The sequence below is a fragment of the Gasterosteus aculeatus genome, chromosome 8, assembly GCF_964276395.1.
Source record: "Gasterosteus aculeatus chromosome 8, fGasAcu3.hap1.1, whole genome shotgun sequence".
Classification (NCBI taxonomy): domain Eukaryota; kingdom Metazoa; phylum Chordata; class Actinopteri; order Perciformes; family Gasterosteidae; genus Gasterosteus; species Gasterosteus aculeatus.
In genome coordinates, this window is record NC_135695.1 from 4482156 (window position 1) to 4493932 (window position 11777).

Consider the following 11777-nt stretch of genomic DNA (forward strand, 5'->3'; position numbering starts at 1 on the left):
ATGTTTAACATTCTAAAAAGGAGATGTTTTGTCCTTGTGTCCACAAATTCAACTACTTATGCAAAGAAGTGTATGTAGTAGAAGCCAGAAAGCTCAAACCGTTTTATTGCACTCTAAGTGTAATGAGTGTGCAGGTTGTTTCGCACCATAACACTCGAATAGTGTTTGGTTTTTTTGCGTCCTCCTGGCAAGAGTGCCTTGCTGGTTCACCTCACAAGTATTTACTTTTATGGTTAAGTGAGGAATCTCGGGTGTCACTAGGTGTTGTTTCTCGTTCTGATTTGAAATGTTATGACCTATAGAAAATTATTGTGTGCTGACTTTGGAAAAAAGAAGATCACAAATCAACAGAATGAAGAAGGTCTGCCTCTTTTCAATCCCTCTTTAAGTTATTCGTGGCTATTGTCCACGAGGAGAAGTTGTGCTTATGCTTTAGGACAGCAGTGTTATTCATTAGAGAACCCCCGCCCCATTAAATAGAAACCGTGCGTGGCTGCTGGTTGCCCTCCTGTCGTCCCCAGTAGAGCAGCAGACTGGAGGCTCGGTCCGACCCCATGGACATGGTAATGTGAGGAATGCGGCCATTTCCTCCTTTGCAGGAAAACAAAAGGAGCTGCCGGAGCGCCGAGCTTGTCCCACCTCACATAAGAAGGCTGCCGCTCCCAGATCACAGTCTGCATTGTGCTAACCCAGTCAGCCCAGACCGCGCCATTAACACGTCCCAATCGCTGATCCTAAATGTCACCCCGGTACGCGGATGGGTTTTTCAGAAACTCTGAGGAGAAAAGTCTTACAGAATGCCGCCTTGATGAAGCTGAAATGTGCGGCGACATGGACACCAACGTGGTGTAAGATGTGCCGTGTTAGTCTTCAATCTCTGACCGGCACAAGATGGAAAACGAAATAATATATTGATAACATTTATTTTTCACTCTGCCAATGCTAATACATAGAAGAAGAGAAGAACATATAGTGAACTTTTTTCCACAGACAGGGAGAAAGACTGACGGACCTTTGACCCGGCGGCACAGGCCCGCTCGTCCACTCATATTCTGTAGCTGGCATTGCATTAAAGCGCTGCTAGTTTGCTAATTGGGACGTGCTTTAATGCTGCACCACTAATGAGACAAGCAAAATAGTTTTTCATAGGTTGTTTGATTTTATAAATTTGTAGCTTGTATTACAAAACCTCCCCACAGTGCGTCTGTTTGATTATAACTAACAATTATAGAAAATTGGTGCCATGCTGACCATCCGGCCACAGTGGTTTGAGTGGTAATGTGCTTTGTGCTTCATTTTAGCACTGATTTATTTATCATAATTTGAATAGTCCTAGTTTGCCAAAAAGTAAAGAAAAGAAAAAGAGGCAGCTGTGCTTACGAAACCTGCTCCATCTGCATCGTAAAATACGGATATCCACGCAGTGTCAATCGCAAATATATCATAATGTCTGGCATGACAAGTATATGTCATCAGACATATCGGTAAAGTGTATCATAAAATGATACACAAACGACAACCTGAACAGTTTGTATGTTTTTGACTCAATCATCCAACACCGCACATTTAGTGGGAATTAGTGAGATGAATTTGAGGTTTTTCTTCACTTAATAAATGTTCCAAGGAAAGGTTTGGCAAAAGGCCCTTTTACCTTCTGAGATCGTTTGGAATGATGATTGCACTCATGCGACGCTTCAACCGGTATGATCACTACAAAGACTGGAAAAGGCTGGCGTGGTCTGTCAAGAGTTAGAGACCATCAACACGTTAGGTATCCGTTTGGTTTGTACTAATGACCGAGTGGATGAATGACACGTGTCACTTAAATCCTTTCTTGGCCCAGGGCAACATAAAACATAAAACCAGTGTAATAACAGTTTGTCGTTGTTTTTTGAGTGTTACTGGTAAGCTTTAGAGCGGCAGGAACACTGACTCATTTCATGTTAAGCAAAGCTGTCTGCTCCCATCTTTCACACACAGATACAAGGAAAGCGAATGTGCTTCTTTTTCATAAACGTCAAAGCAAGCTATCAAAATCCATCAGCAAGCTGCAGCTCAGCGGGCGACATTATAAAGCCCTCGTAAAATGGTACATAGTGCATCCGAACAATGTGAGCTATTAAGAACCTCTCACTTATCTTATCGGCCCGATGAGAAACGGCGAAACCTGTAGATTCTTATCAGTGCTTGATGCGATCAGCATTCTCTAGCAACTGCTGCACTTCAACTGCCACGCAAATTGGCAGGTGGACGTCTGCCTGTAAGCGTTTTCAGATAAAGCAACCTGCATTTTTTTCATGCTGAAAGGCAAGAGGGGACTTGTTTACACCCAACAGCCTGCGCCACCATTAGGACGATCCCTTTCACGGCCGCAATCAATGACATGACTGTCCAACGCACCCAACCCCCCCAAAGGCCAGCTGATCCAGGTCTCTCCATCCACATGCGTGTGTGTGTGTGTGTGTGTGTGTGTGTGTGTGTGCGAGCATGAATGAGGCGTGTAGCTGGTGCTAGTGGTGGAGGGGTGGAACGGCAGATGGCGGAGGCTGCCCCCCTCGCGTCTGCTTTTTGGGGGGAGAACAATGCATCTCTCAGAGCGCTTATTAAGGGAGGGGATGGAGATTTCGGTCCACGGACAGCTGGCAGGCAGCGTGCCTCGCACCCTCCCCACTGCCTCCGTGTCCACACACAGACACACACTCTGCAATTAACTGCCACGGGCCACGGCTTAAATATTTACCAGGCACATGCAAACAAAAGGCTGCAAAAAGAAATAATGATTCATCCAAACCTCGGCGAAAAAACAGCACTGATTTTTATCTTATACCAAGTCGGTGCAGGTTCCATGTTCAGCAGGTGAAATCCACCATGAAATAGTAAAGTTAAACTTGAATTGGTGCCAATTAAATGGAGGTCTTCAGTATCTCTGCTGTTTGTTATCTTTAGTGTGGCTAATAAGTAAGTCATCACAGCAGTCGATTCAGAGACATTCAAGGGGGTTCATCAAAACATTTGAAATATTCCCAGTTCAGCTTTCAAATGTGAAAATTTGGTGTTTTTCTCAGTTAAAACGCAAACTTTCTGGGTTCAAGGAGTTGAACCCCGGAGGAGTTTGATTGCATCGGTTCTGACAAATGGGAGGTTTAGATTCTGCACATTTTCCAGACATTTCTTAGCCCAAAAGATAAATAAATAGATGACTCCACTTTGAGTATTTGTATGTTAACGGTGAGCAAAGCATCTCAGCAGCAGTGTTTTAACTCATGGAAACCTTCTAAATCACCATACGTGCCACCCCCCCCCCCCCCTGCAGTCCCACTTTAACATGTTGCGGGGACTTTAAATTCCTGAAAAACTACAAAACAACAACAAGCTACTTTACACGATACATGAGTATAGTACTCTGCTACTCAGAATCCAATTTTTGTTTCGCTCCCTCCTCCCCCTCTAGCCCTCCTCTCCTCCCCCTCTGCTCTCCTCTCCTCCCCCTCTAGCCCTCCTCCTCCTCCCCCTGAGCTCTCCTCCTCCTCCCCCTGAGCTCTGCTTTTGATCCCACAGGGACTTGGAGCCTTTGCATTCCAGTCATTCCGGCCGCAGCGAACAATCGGCCCTCAGTTATTTATTGGCGCAGCGCGCAGCTCCGGTCCGCTCAGTCTGCTGCTGGCCGTCGGCGCGCAAACACACGCACACGGACACACGCGAGAGAACACGCGTTGCGTTACATGGAGTAAAACCCGTGGACGTAGTTGAACTGAGCTCGGACTACTTTGGAGATCACGCCGCCGTTACGCGTTTCCCGGGTGATGAGCCGATCTTTTGGTGAGTGTTCCCGTGGAGGCGCCGCGCGGAGAGGTGCCATTGCGCGGCATCGTGCGTGGCGCAGTGCTCACTGCCGGATTTTTTCCTTTTTGCCATTTTGTGTTTATATCCTGATGCGAACATCGAATTAATGAATTGTATCTATTGAAGAGCCACACCTTTATTGATCTGTATCCCACCACCTGGTTATATTCAATATTTGGTAAATAAACGTAATCTCAAAGTTTCTGATAAATGTAAAGCGTCTCAGTAAAGATGTCCGTCATACTACTTTCCATATGGCGCCCTTTATTTTTTATTTTATTTAATACATACATTTCAAATACTCCATGTTTACAGTCTTAGTTTCTACATCCTTCTTTTGGTCCAAATTCGGGTCTGTTTTTCACAGCGACTGCATTGTGTGGGTGTTAGTTGTGTCTGGCTGGAGGAAGCTGCCACAAAGTGTGTGGGCAATAAAACTGGATCTGCACTGACATCACTGTCGGGTATTTCCAGCAGCAGCTTTCTCACTGCTCGTCCGTGTGTAATACTGTCGGCTCCCGCTTGTGGCTCACGACTGAAATATTTGACATTAGTAGTAGTTTTGAAGAAGCTGATGCAACGTGTATTCCTGTTTTCCCTTCAGGTCTGTGACGTGCCCTCAAATCGCCTCCTCTAGGCTGGTTTTTTTTTGTGCCCGTTTCCCACTGACTGACATGAGAACTGCTGAAGGCTCATCTGGAACGGTCCTGCACCGTCTAATCCAAGAGCAGCTCCGCTACGGCAATCTGACGGACACCCGCACGCTTCTGGCCATCCAGCAGCAGGCCCTGCGCGGAGGGGGCAGCGGCAGCGGAGGCAACGGCAGTCCTCGCTCGTCTCTGGAGAGCCTGACTCAGGAGGAGCCCCAGTACATGCAGATGTCCACACGGCAGGAGCCCCAGGGCCAGGAGCACCAGGGGGACTGCGTTCACTCCGAGAGCCGGGTGTGCCGCCTGTACCAGCTCCATGGAGAAGAGCTGCCCACGTACGAGGAGGCAAAGGCCCACTCCCAGTACCTGATCTCCCAGAAGGGGCAGGAGGGGCCAGGCGGGGACGTTATGGGGAACCTCGGCGAGGGCCACTGGGATTCGAAAAGGGAGCACGCTCGCTCCCTCAGCGAGCGGCTCATGCAGCTATCTCTGGAGAGGAACGGCCTGAGAAACAGTCTGGCCCTGAGCTCCTCGCGCAGCTACCCACAGCTGCATGATGGCATCTCGAACGCCGCGTCGGCTGACAGGCAGGCAGCGCGACAGTGCGAGGAGCGGCGTGGGCCGCCGCCGGACTACCCTCTGTTTGCCGGGCTTCCTGGATACATGCTCAGCCACTCCCAGGAGCACGGGCAGTACTACAGAGACCCTCCTCCCCCCTTCTACTCGCAGCATCACAGGTAATTACAGCAGATAAAGTAGGACGATTCGTTTCGGTGAAAAGTAAAGCGCTTTCCGAGCAAAACCCAATTCATTCAAATGCCCCCGCCTCAGCAGGTACGCGTCGGCTCAGTCCCAGGTAGCTCCCAGCGGCATCGCCGCAGCCCCCGGCGACGGCTCGGGTCAGACCGACGCGCTGCTGCGGGAGAACGAGCGGCTGAGGACGGAGCTGGACGCCCACTCGGAGAAGGCCGCCAGGCTGCAGAAGGTGAGAGAACGAGGTGGTGGTGAGGAAATGCAGCTGTTGGCTCCCACAGGGTGTGGAAATTGTAAAAAAAAAAACATACTTGCCTTGCCGGTACATGTCGGCGTGATGAGGCATCTGGCGGGACATGCACGGCAGAGGGATCAGTGGTTGGTTGACTGGGTGTTTTTTTTTTAGTGTAATAGATGTGACCGTTTAGATATGTGCTCTACCAGGTGTTGGGGGTTTTCTCACCTCCCGTTTTCTTTCAAACATGCTGGCGTCTTTCCATGAAAGGAGATCAATGCCTTTGACACATAAATACATACAAGTGCTCGTTCACTCAGGAATGTTGATTCCTGCTCAACAGTTGCGCATAGTGTTAAAAAGCCGTTTGCCTGTAGGTAGCAATGCGGGTCATTCGTACAGATGATTAATTGGCCTCATTAATATTAACAACTGAAACATTAACCACATTCCAGACTAACCACCTCCCTCGTGTTTTCTCCCCAGTTGGAGCTGGAGATCCAAAGGATATCTGAAGCGTATGAGACTCTGATGAAAGGCTCGGCCAAGCGGGAGACTCTGGAGAAAACGATGAGGAATAAACTAGAGGCCGAGATTAAGAGGATGCACGACTTTAACAGAGACCTGAGGGGTACGGGCCCGTTCGCGTGTCAGTAACTCGCAGCCATACTTTAAAGGTTGCCGTGTGTGTGTAACCGTTTGTTTGTTTCCCTCCGTGCAGATCAGCTCGACTCCGCCACCAAACAGCGGTCGGCCAGGGAGGCAGAGTGTTCGGACCAGAGACAGCATGTCTTTGTTAAGCTGCTCGAGCAGAGTGAGTTCATGCCCACACGTCACTCTTTTTAATTCAGAAATGTCACAGCGTGGCTCCAGACAGAAAATCAGATTTGACGAATCGCACTGCAGTCTTGTGCAGAGGCATCGATACACAAGGGGGAGGTGGCAGTGTGACCTGTGTACTGGGACGCAAGTGGCTCCCCAGTGTTAAGCTTCTTGACACTTTGACACCAACTACTTCACATAGATTTAGAAAATTTGGTCTGGATTCCAGTTTTTTTTGTTTTTGTATTCTGGGCTGTCTCGGCACTAGGAATGCCCCCCCCCTCGACCCTACCTCCTCCCCTTCCCTCCTCGAGGGGAACTAATGAGTCTGGGGCTCCCGGGCGTCCCGGCGTAACTCAAGATGACCCATGGCCAGCTCGCTCTCCTTGTTTGGGCATTTCTTTACCTCCACGATCTGCCAGGATATTTCTCCGGCCTGTGCAGGGATGTGCTGTCAAATAAACCCAACTATCAGCTTCAACTGTTGCGTAACTTTGTTTGCTTTTATAGACTTTATTTGAAAGCTGCAGCTGCGTAATCAGCCACGCGTTTCTGCCGTACATTACCTTGCTGTTGCTATGAGAGTTGCATCGTTGTGGGTATTTTTATACAGCCACGCAAGTGTATCGAGCATGAAGACCACGATTGATTGATTGTGGTTCTTTTCCGCAACATGATATCGAGGAACAACAAGGGCGAAGCCCCACAATAGTGGGATGTGTCCTGAATATATCGATTTTTCTGTTGCAAAAAGCCAATGAATTATATTTCGAGCTGCTTGTTTACTTCGCGTTCGTAGAAGCATTCCAGAGCGTTTCCCAGCACAAAGCTATGCCTGTGTGTGGATAAGAGGAAGTCTGCATTCTGCAAGTGCACAGGCATGCACTCTCATTGTGTAATCAACTTTAAAGTGGCACAACAGATAAACTGGCTTTCTCTATTAAACACGGATTGGCTTTTAATTTGTAAATGAGATCAATTGAATGATAACTGAGTTCACAGTACAGCAAAAAAAACAAAGCAAAGTGATAAACTGTAAAATATATATTTAAAAGTGTATATATATGTGTGTGTGTGTGTACAACAGCAATATAGTACGTGGAATGAGGGCGAACGGTGGAGTACAGTAGACCCTCCTGTCGCAGGGAGGAAGAGGGTGACTTGTGTATATAGAGTTTAAACTTCTCTGAAATTTGTTTTTTGGGCTACACAAAATGAATTGAATAACTCCCCCAAGCGACTATATTCCAGCGTCGTGTAACTGTTCCTCCCTACCACCATTCACCCGTTCCCTTTCTTGCCTCAGATGAAGAGCAGCAGCGGGAGCGCGAACAACTGGAGAGGCAGATTCAACAGCTGCGCGTCTCCGGCGAGGAGTGCCAGCGGCGGCGGGAGCTGCTCGAGCAGGCGTTGGCCTCGACGCAGGCCCGCAACCGCCAGCTGGAGGACGAGCTGCAGAGGAAGAGGGCCTACGTCGCCAAGGTGGAGCGGCTGCAGAGCGCGCTGGCTCAGCTGCAGGCCGCGTGCGAGAAGAGGGAGGAGCTGGAGCTGCGGCTGCGCACGCGACTGGAGCAGGAACTGAAAAGCCTCCGGGCGCAACAGGTGAGAGGAGGAAGTCCTTACAGTTTCCCTTGTGCCTGGAACTTTAAAGGAATAGCTCAAAGCGTTGGAGGATATCCAGAAGGTGCTTTCTGAAAAGCCAGAGGAGAAGATTTCTACCACTTCCAGCTAGCGCCGCGTGTTAATTAAGCATTCGCAGGGCCTGCTTTGGTCCAAAAGAACAGTAACAGTAACACTCACCCAAGGTCACTGACTTATATTCATATCTGGTTTGCATAAACTGTATAAACATATTTTGAGGCGCTAACGTAGTTGGTGGACATAGACATAGGCTAGCAGTTTCCTGCTACGCTCTTATGCTAACCTAACGTTTTGTGGTTGCTGCTGTTTTGTACGCCGGTGTTGATTAGCATGGCTTCAAATAAGAAAGGGAAACCGCTGTTATCCCAAAATGGACAGAACTATGCCATCAGCTTCCCCAGTATGTATGCTAAGCTAGCCGACTCTGCTGCTACGTTGCCTCATATTTCGCTTACCGATATGAGAGTTGTATAGATTTAGCAAATATTGAATTATTAATTTTCCCAAATGTGTGTTTGTTGCTAATGGTAACAACGGCTCTCCTGTTCCACGTCTCAGTCTCACAGACAGGCGGCTGACCCCAGGGGCCCGAGCGCCTCCATGTTGCAGCAGCAGCTGCTGAGGGAGAAAGAGGAGCGCGTTTTGGCTCTGGAGGCAGACATCACCAAGTGGGAGCAGAAGTACCTGGAGGAGAGCACCATGAGGCAGTTTGCAATGGACGCAGCTGCCACAGCAGCAGCACAGAGGTGCGACAGAACATGGGACATCTCAACTTTCAATTTCGTTGAATTTTATCAACGGTTTCATTCATTTTTTTTTTTTTTTTTTTGCAGAGATACAACCATCATCAATCACTCACCTCGACATTCACCAAACAACAGCTTCAACGATGACCTGCCTTTGGCGAGTCACAGACATCAGGAGATGGAGAACAGGTACATGGCTGTGTGCGTCCTCGCTGCCTGCTGCCTGCTTTGTTTTATTTGGGTTTGTGGTCTAATGGGGTTGTGCGTCCTTTTTCAGGATCCGCGCACTTCACGCTCAGCTCCTGGAGAAGGATGCCGTGATCAAAGTCATTCAGCAGCGCTCCAGATGGGAGCAGGGCAAGCTGGAGAAACAGGGGCTTCGTCTGGCCAGGTCCGTCCCCTCTATCCACACTGTGACCGGCATCGTGGAGAGTAAAGGTGAGAGCCGGGTGTCTGATTCCCCCCACAGTTCATGCAACATGTCGGAATTTTGAATTTGCAAAGACATGTGCTATCGCGCGACAACTGGCAGACTGGTCGGCGTCGCCAGACAGAATGTGCACTTCCTAAAAAAAAAATGTAAAAACAATTTTGAGACGCAGACAACATTTTCCAGGCCCTCGAATGGACGTGTTTTAAATAGGAATGTATATCGTCTCTCACGCCAGAATAGCCTGATCCAGAATAGTCGTGGGAAGAGACCGGCGGGGCAGATGTTCAGGAACGGTTAAATGTGGATGCAAGAGGGTAATTAAGCGGCCCCCTCTCTTTGTCTGCATTTGTAGCAAAGAGCCTCTCGGATGACCAGACGGGCGCCGCTGCAATGCAACCCCTGCCCATCGCGAGGCCAAGGGGCCCGAGCAGAGACTCCAGCACTCAGAGTGACGACGTCCTGCTGGAGCCTGAGCTCACAGCAGAGCCTGAGGAGCTAAAGATGTCTGAGGGGGTCTCAGCAGCTACAACTGGTGGGTTTATTGGCATTCGACACCCAATCACGACCACTCAAACAACTGTTAGCCCTTTTGATCTGTGTGTAACCGGACACGGGATCGGGACACACCGAGGATGCACTGTTGTTGCTAATGACTTGAAATCAGTTTTGTCACTTGCTGATTTTATCTTGTATCTTTACCCTTTTAGGCACCTCGGAGGAGCCCTTCAAGACATTCAAGAGCATCAACAGCTCAGAGTCAGAGATGCTTGAAATTCTCATTTGACAGGACTCCATAGACTTTGGGCCGAGGAGTCGAAGGCCTTCCGAGTCTGAGCAAAGAAGGGCCAGTTCGTCCGACGTGAGCAGCGGATTTTCAAGCAGACCCGTGCAGAGCTCATGATGCGGTTCATTTTTTTTTTTTTTTGGAGAGGAGAGCTGAGCTTTTCACAATTCACAAACTGTGACTTTTGCCTCAGGAGTGATTTCTTCATGGCACCTGGACAGTATTCTGCACTGTGATAGGATTATTCTTTTTGTTGCATGTTACCCGTTGTTGTTATGTATTGTATTTATATTTGTAAACGCTGCTCATATTGTGATGTTACATTTATGTACGGGAGGTGAGGCAAACAAGGATCACTCGCTTTGCTCGGCTCCACTTAAATTATTAAGTTTTACTGTCCTATCTAGATTGAGAGCACAACCCTTCTATGTTTGGTCGGGTTTATTTTGAAGTTCCAGTATCGAGCCTATTAACAGGCCCTCTGAAAGTAATGGGAATATTAGCTAATATAATTATCTTCTGCGTGTCCATGCCATTTTTGGGGATTAGTCTGTGTAACAGAACAACTCCAAACTAAATCCACAGTTGCTCCCGCACTCACGGCTCAGAGAAAGGAAGACATAGAGAATTTTGGTCTTCCAAATGCCTGCTGGTTTCTCTCTTTAAAAACCCTGCGTTGATTGATAGGCATTTCCCGGGGGTCTGATTTTCCAGATCCCGGGTTAAATGTTCTGAGCCTCGCACGGCGACTGCCGAGCCTTTTTTTACCTCCCCCTCCGCTGACACGCTGGAGCTAATCTTCTCACATTCCCCTTGCTGAGGGAATGCTCCCGTTAAAGAAAAAGGCTATCTAAAGTCTGACCCCCTCGCCCTTGTTAAAATGGCACACATTCTCCACATGATTCTCTTTCTGGGGCTGTTTATTTTTCGTCTGAGCTGGTGGTAGCTGGTTCTACCGCGAAATGGTCAACTATAATTGGCCTGCATTTGTTGTCACCATCACTGCTCAAGTATCTCTGAGAGGACCGTGTCCATAGCATGGAATCTTCTATTTATTTCTGCCTGCGTAGCGTCTGATCGATGAACACTGCTGAATGTAGACTCCTGTTTTCCCCGCCCGGATGCCCTTTTGTATTTAACTGGAATGTGCCACCACTTATCTTTAGCGGGGTAATGCCACTCGGCTAGCATGTTATCCTGGAGTGGTCAGGCTATCTTGACAACGTTATCAACAGGAGTATTGTTTAAAGTCTCACAAGCCACACGTGGAATCTGACATTCGACTGGTATTCCCCTTCAAGCTTATTCACCACATTTTCCGTTGCAATGCGTTTGCCGGTCGATGCACTGTGACAGTTTTAAGTTAATTGGAATGTTTACATGAATGGCTATTTGAAGTGAGAGACATTTAATATATTTTGTAGTTTGTTTGTTTTTTATTTTATTTTCTGGTGCCAAAGATGTACTCTACCTTTTTTAAGTTATAACCCATGACAAATACAAACGGTCCTGTTACGATGCCTTGCTTCAGCTGGTTGACCCATTTTGGTGTTGCTGTGAACTTCTGTAAAGGAAACATTTGAATGTATGCCTTAACATTTCACTGTATTAGATTAAAATGCTTAATATATGTCTGAGAAAAGGCCTTGAGGTCTTCTTTGTTTCATGTATTGTAGATTTCTTGGCAGGGGGAACGCTGAACAACAGGTTTCAAACGATGCTTATGGAAAGACCATCACTTGTTCAATACCACTATTGGTTTGAGATCCTCTCAACAAACTCAACCTTGTCAGACCGCCATATTTCTACGTTTGAACATTATTTTGGCCTAACCGCAAAATGACGATGCTAGGTATGCTGTTTTATTACC

At 47.9% G+C, this 11777-nt stretch overlaps 1 protein-coding gene across 3 annotated transcripts; it reads left to right on the forward strand.

Annotated features, from left to right (window-relative positions):
* Window positions 1-3532: 3532 nt before the first annotated feature.
* Window positions 3533-11549, forward strand: amotl2a (angiomotin like 2a). 3 transcript variants are annotated; one of them, XM_040183927.2, is made up of 11 exons: window positions 3533-3819; window positions 4448-5230; window positions 5325-5478; window positions 5968-6112; window positions 6203-6295; window positions 7610-7905; window positions 8503-8690; window positions 8778-8879; window positions 8968-9128; window positions 9476-9655; window positions 9831-11549. In XM_040183927.2, exons 2-11 carry the CDS (start codon window positions 4518-4520, stop codon window positions 9905-9907), a joined length of 2109 nt encoding a protein of 702 aa, XP_040039861.2. In that variant the 5' UTR covers window positions 3533-3819; window positions 4448-4517; the 3' UTR covers window positions 9908-11549. The 3 variants fall into 3 exon arrangements, with proteins under 3 accessions (XP_040039861.2, XP_077963750.1, XP_040039862.2); XM_040183928.2 differs by having other exon boundaries at window positions 3551-3819; window positions 5328-5478; XM_078107624.1 differs by having other exon boundaries at window positions 3539-3819; window positions 5328-5478; window positions 8503-8879.
* Window positions 11550-11777: the final 228 nt, after the last annotated feature.